We start from the raw sequence: 7,035 nt of genomic DNA on the forward strand, positions 1-7,035 counted from the left end.
ATCGGAGTAGCGCATCACCAAGGGGGAGAGCAGATAACTCATCATTTGTATTGCAAGCCATGCAACAATAGTTTGAGCGGTTGAACTTGGTGTTGGGTGAAGTGAGGGATATGATGGATCATCAAGAAGCAGCGATTATAAATCTACAAGGAGAGAGGGACAGGAGGCGACGTGAAGCATGGAGTTGAAAATCAGTATGAGAATGAAGGAGATGGTGAGGATGAGGAAGACTTAGCATCTGACGTTGGGTCGGGTAGAAATAGAAGAATTAGGCATGAAAGAGGATTTGAAGGGAATCTAAGGGGTCGGGATGGTGTAGATAGAGACCTTGGTAGCATCAAAATGAAAATACCACATTTCCAAGGTAGAACTGACCCTGAGGTTTATCTAGAGTGGGAGAAAAAAATAGAGTTGGTGTTTGATTGCCATAATTACTCTGAGGAGAAGAAAGTGAAGTTGGCGGTAATTGAATTCACTGATTATGCTATTATTTGGTGGGATCAATTAGTGACCAATAGGAGGAGGAATTATGAGAGGCCTATAGAGACATGGGGAGAGTTGAAAGCTCTCATGAGGCGGAGATTTGTTCCTAGCCATTACTATAGAGACCTTTATCAGAAATTACAAAATTTTATACAGGGGTCTAGGAGTGTGGAGGATTACCATAAGGAGATGGAGGTGGCGATGATTCGGGCTAATGTAGAGGAGGACAGAGAGGCCACAATGGCTATATTTTTGAGTGGTTTGAACAGGGACATAGCCAATGTAATTGAATTGCAGCAGTATGTGGAGATAAAGGACATGGTGCACATGGCTATGAAGGTGGATAGGCAATCAAAGAGAAAAGGGGCAGCAAGGTACACTTCGGTTTCTAGTACTACTTGGAAATCAAAATGGGATATGAATGATCCAGCTGAAGCAAAGAGAAAGACCGAACCATCTAAGGGAAAAGATGAGGGAACTAGCAACAAACCCAAGGTAGAATCCCAACATTCACGGAATAGAGATATCAAATGTTTTAAGTGTTTGGATTCAGGGCACATTGCTTCTCAATGTCCAAATAGGAGGGTGATGATTATGCGTGACAATGGGGAGGTGATGACTGAGAGTGAGGATGATAGTGATGAGGTACCCGAGTTGGATGATGCTAGTGATGATGATGGAGTGGTATACCCTGTGACAGGTGAGGTTGCTCAAAAAAGAAAGAGTGAAAATGAGAGTGATCAAAAAAGGAAGAGTGAAAAAGAGATTGAGCAAAAAAAAAAGAGTGAGAGTGAAAATGAGCATAAAAGAAAGAGTGAAAAAGAAAGTAGAGAGGTGGCTGAGAGTAAAGAAAAAATTGTGGAGCCACGAGAGAAAAAAGAAAGAGAGTCTTCTGAGAGAAAAGGAAAGGCAAAAGTGAGTTTCTATGCAAGAGAGAGTGAGGTTAAGAGGGCTTTTTTCACAGATCGCCCTATGATTTTTCTTGTCTATAAAGAGTCTTATCTTACTCTTGATGAAACTAACCAGTCTCTTCCTAGTTTGGCTGTTTCTTTGTTGCAGGAGTTTGAGGATGTATTCCCGGAGGAGATGCCAAATGAGTTGCCACCTATTAGAGGCATTGAGAACCATATTGATTTTGTGCCCGGGGCTGCTATTCCAAACCGACCAGTCTATAGGAGTAATCTAGAGGGGACAAAGGAGCTTCAGAGGCAAGTTGAGGATTTGATGAGCAAGGGGTACGTGAGGGAGAGCATGAGCCCTTGTGCAGTACCAGTGCTACTAGTACCAAAGAAGGATGGGACGTGGAGGATGTGCATTGATTGCAGGGCGGTCAACAATATCACGGTAAAGTATCGCCATCCCATTCCTAGATTGGATGATATGCTTGATGAATTGCATGGCTCATGTATTTTCAGTAAAATTGATCTTAAAAGTGGATACCATCAAATTAGAATGAAAGAGGGTGATGAATAGAAAACTACTTTTAAGACCAAGTATGGGCTTTATGAATGGTTGGTTATGCCATTTGGACTTACAAATGCGCCCAGTACTTTCATGAGATTAATGAACCATGTCCTACATGCATTCATAGGCAAGTTTGTGATTGTGTACTTTGATGATATCTTAGTATACAGCAAGAACTTAAATGAACATATTGAGCATTTGAGATATGTGTTTGATGTGTTGAGATGTGAAAAGTTGTATGCTAATTTCAAGAAATGTGCATTTTGCATGAAAAAAGTTATTTTTCTTGGTTATGTTGTTAGTACAAAGGGTATTGAGGTGGATGAAGAGAAAGTCAAGGCCATCAAGGAGTGGCCAACGCCAAAAAGCATCACTGAGATAAGAAGCTTTCATGGCTTAGCTAGCTTAGCTAGCTTTCATGGCCATCAAGGAGTGGCCAACGCCAACGCCAAATGTTTTAAGTTGGTTTTAGGTCGGGTTGATTTCAGGTAAACTAGTCGACCGATTATACCAAAAAATTTAAAATTACGATGCAGTATAAACGACATCTCATCAGTTTGTTTTTTAATCATAACTAAAATACATAATATGAACTTTTTTTTTTTTTAATTTAGATCTTTTTGTGTTAACGTGATATTATCTATCAATCTTTAAATATGTTATTTAAAAAAAACAGTTAACATAATGATTGATGGAGAATGTTACTGTGAAGGGAGTAAATTCCTTGGGTCGTACTAGAAGCAAGGCCCAGTTCATAGCCCAGATATGAGGTCTGGGCAGGGTCGAACATATTCGAAAGGCTCGGGTCAGAACCAGAGTATGATACTCAGGTTGGGCCATGCTCACATCAGAAACTCATGCACTTAGAAGATATAAGAAAAACTAAAGGAAAAAGAAATGCCGCATTCAATGCAACTCAGGAATGTTCAGGCTCAATGCACACCAAGCATTAATGAAACTTAGGGAAGAAGGCTCGCCGCATTCAATGCAAAGGATAAAGCTTGGAGAGGAAGACACGCCGCATTAATGAGATAAGGGAAACTCAGAAGATAAAAGCATGCCACATTCAATGCAGCATGAGCTCGGAACGCTCACATCAAGCCTAGATGCCTTATAGCTCGGCGAGTAAACGGCATGAACACCTGATCTCCTACAGAGCAACACTCCACTATCGTGAAGACCAGGCCTGTAAGTATAAATAGACACCACCCCCGGCCAACAAAAAGGTGAACTTCTAAGAACTTCTACAATCATCTACACAAATCTTCATTATTATTATCTCTGCATCTCCAGCATTGAGACTAACTTAAGTTTTGGAGGTTCAACGGACCTCGAGGTCCTACCTTCTTCCTTGTGCAAGTCATTACCCGAGCACTGCTAACGCTGAATCGCTCAGGTCCGCGAAATATGACATCAACAGTTACATCGATTAGTAGTAAGAATATATAAAAATATATTAAAATACCCAAAATTTAATTTAACCAGAATCAAATTAGAGCTACAAGGTGGATATAATTTAAGATAATGATCAAATATATAAGCTGCTAGTCTGCATTAGGCAGATATTGCCATATATAATGCCTAAATTACATATTTCTTGCAAAAAAAACAGATGTGCCTAACAATATTCAACAATCACCACTCACATACAGGTACTTTATAAGAGGAGATAGCGCCTCTTATTTATTTGTTCAACTCAAGCTCATTAAGTATAACATAAGAACTTGTATATATATGTGTGTATATATATATATATATATATATATATATATATATATATATGCCATTAGCAGCCATCGTCACCAAGTAGAATCTTACAACACTAGACGATCATGTCACTGCCAAGTGCCAACTTAATTGCTGCTTCTGCCTTTTAGAGCTCCAGCACTAGGTCTACAATCCAAATAAACAAAACATTAAGGAGTGGTTTGGATTTAGAGATGAATTGTGAATAGTAGAATAAAAGTTGAATTGTTTATTATATTTTGTGTGAAAATTTGAAAAAGTTAGTTTGGGATTTGAAAGAGTTGAATTATTTATTATATTTTGTGTGGAAATTTGAAAAAATTATAATGATGAGTTGAGATGAATTTTAAATTCAAACGGGACCTGAATCAGCACAAGTGTCATATCTAACAACCATATTCCTAGCTAGACCTCTCTTAAGTCTAGTTTGGATAATAAGATGAGATGATCAATAATTTGTTAATAATAGTGAAATAGTTTGTAAATAGTAATAAAATAATTTGAATGAGATATTTTATGGAATTTGAGAAAAATTTGAATAAAAATATTATAAAGTTAAAATATTATTATAATATAATTTTTTAATATTATTATTTTTTTGAAATTTAAAAATGTTAAATTATTTTTTTGTGTTTTGTTTGAAAATTTGAGAAAAATATAATAATTAGGTAATAATTATATGAAAAAATTTAAAAGTGTTTGTATTAATTGTGTTGTTTGAATATTGAGATAAAATTGATGTTTTATGCTGCAATCATTTTGTATTCTAGTGCAGTCGTTGAGCCAGACCAAAACTTAACATATACTCCAAAAAAAATCATACATTTATAATTTTTTTTTTTACAACTCTTTACGTAATTTTATTTTAAATGGGGGTATTTTTATAAAATAATTTATTTTTAAGTAATATCATTTTATAAAAATATTCTTAATTTAAAACATGATTATATAAAAAATTATAAAAATAATTGCACGTGTCTCGTTACTCAGTCAATGTGTTTCAAAATTGCGAAAAATTAATGGGTTATCGATCACATGTTACGTACGTACGTGGTATATATATTTTAAGAAGCTATTATTTAAGTGGTTATTGAAGAGCAAATACAGGATTGCAGACACTCGTATAAACATAAATCAGGTGTTTTTTTTTTTTTTTTTTTTAATAATAGCACAAATATTTTATGAAGGAAAAACAAAAAAATGGAGTATTTCTCAATACTTACAATCTGCATCCGTTTTGATCCAGTGCTCCCTGTTCCCATTTGAATCGCTGCTGTTGAGTACCGTGAACTGCTGCAGGTTAGATTGGCTCTTGTAGCGCCGTATAATGCTGTTCTTTGAAAGGGATGTTTTAGGATACAACATTATTTCTTCTTCTGGGGGCACCTGATGATCTCCAGTACTGTCGCCGTCCCCGTTACACATGATTACTTTCTTCTTGGTCTCAGTCTTTTTGGTCTTAGTAGGCTTTTGGATTGCTGTTGAGTTTTCAGGGTGAACTTTCCTGTGGAACATTTGGAGGATCTACAAGCCACATGTTATGTTGAATAACAAAGAGCAGGAAGAAAGAGAGCAGAAAAATAGAGATCAAGATAAGATTGAAGTAGTGGCCGCTGGGTCAATCTCTTTCTGTCTTTCATATAATACATGAAGATGAACAAAAAGTAAATAGCATAAGCATCATGGGCATGCACCAGAAATCTTTCAACATGATTCACTTCGATATAAGGATAATTCTTCTTGATATAATTTTCAATTGCTTAGTAAATGTACCTTATGCACTTTTTTCTCTGCTGAAGCAGAATCAAGAGGCCCACCAGCAGCTGCTGTAGAGCTCCGAGAAGAAGCATGAAGCATTTTTTTCTTCAGCAGTTTTTTCATCAGGTGCATGGTAGATTTAACTGCTTCCTTTTCTGTTCGCCTATCCTCCCTGTCGCACTTTGTTCCAGGATTCTCCTCCGCTGTTTTACTCATCTGAAACAGCTCACCAAGAGATGTTCTATGTTCCTTCTTTGCCACTACCGTTGTTGTTGCTGCTGCTGTTTCTGACAATTCAATTGCTGACCCAAACAGATATCCTTGGAGTGGGCAGACTGTAGTTCCATTCCCATTTGTCTCTGGACCTTCCATTTGCTTACCACCAAGTGTTATGCTGCTACCATGACTACTTCTTCCAGCGCTGACATGGCTGCTTCTCCCAGATGAATAATTGCAGCCATCGTCCTTAACTTCAGCTCCCAACACCTTTTCCAACTCATCGTTGATGAGCTTCAGATCGTTCTCTGTCACTTCTGTTTCGTTTTCAGTTATATTCTCAATAGAGATTGAAAACTTTGGTGTGGAAAGTTCATTCATGACTTGGTCTGTACCAAGGGTACCAATTGCAAGAAAGCCATGGAAGAGCTCATGAGATATTGCTGCAGATGATTCTTCTTCGTATTCTAATTCTTCTTCTTCTAGTACTCTTGCTTCCTCTTGACCAGTGAAAGATCTCCGAAGGTAGTGATCTTTTGGGGGTTGTTTGAAGATTTTGGTGCCATAGTTTGGCTTCTGGTGGCATTGAGGATCGTCGAGCGACGTCTGCCCTGAAAGACAACCATAAGAAGGCACTGACTGACACAAAATTTAGAAGAACTACTGTTTCATATTGTCGGAGTGTCACATGTATGTTTGGTTCAAATCTGCATGATTTTAAAACATTTTTTCTTATAAGGTTTCTTAGAGTTTTTGTGATTAACTGTGTATAACAAAGAGCTAAATGAGCAGGAACACTAAAGACCTTAACCCTTTACTGAAAAGTACGTACAATTAACCAGCTTGTTGGCATTCGTTTAGCTGATTTAATTACACGAAGATGCTAGCCCAAAAATGAGTGGCAGAGATCTTACCAATGGCAAAATCCTTTAGCGGATCGCCGCTGTTTTGGCGGAACTTACGATGCATCCAATCTAGTAACTGAAAGAAAACATGCAAATTAAAGATCAACAACTTGTTAGTATGTTGAAATTTGAAGCAGACAGTCATCATGTTCTCGTCGTAAGGATTAATACAAGCTGAGAGTAGACTCTTACCTTCATCTTTCCGGATAGTTTTTCAGAAAACTTGAGGTTTGATTACTTAAGTTTTGAGAGGATGATCAGGAAGCGCATGAGCTTCTTTACATATATAGATAGATAGATAGCTGTATGCTTGTTAATGAATTATAAGATCACGTCAAACAAGTCTTGGAAAGGGATGGTTAGACAGAAACACATAGATGGTTACAAATTCATGTCGGTTATGCTTTCTCAACAAAAGGTAAATTAATCAAGCGGGCCAAATGGCCGAGATAGGCCGGGTCCT

General features: G+C 37.3%; 1 protein-coding gene across 1 annotated transcript; it reads right to left on the minus strand.

The window, feature by feature from the left end:
• Positions 1–3,729: 3,729 nt before the first annotated feature.
• LOC108991280 (protein LAZY 1-like) lies at positions 3,730–6,806 on the minus strand. Its single transcript, XM_018965455.2, has 5 exons — positions 6,765–6,806; positions 6,582–6,648; positions 5,467–6,278; positions 4,917–5,217; positions 3,730–3,840 (listed from the first exon to the last, which is right to left on the minus strand). Exons 1-5 carry the CDS (start codon positions 6,768–6,770, stop codon positions 3,821–3,823), a joined length of 1,206 nt encoding a protein of 401 aa, XP_018821000.1. The 5' UTR covers positions 6,771–6,806; the 3' UTR covers positions 3,730–3,820.
• Between the last annotated feature and the right edge of the window lie 229 nt (positions 6,807–7,035).

Source organism: Juglans regia, chromosome 16, assembly GCF_001411555.2.
Source record: "Juglans regia cultivar Chandler chromosome 16, Walnut 2.0, whole genome shotgun sequence".
In the NCBI taxonomy this organism is placed as follows: domain Eukaryota; kingdom Viridiplantae; phylum Streptophyta; class Magnoliopsida; order Fagales; family Juglandaceae; genus Juglans; species Juglans regia.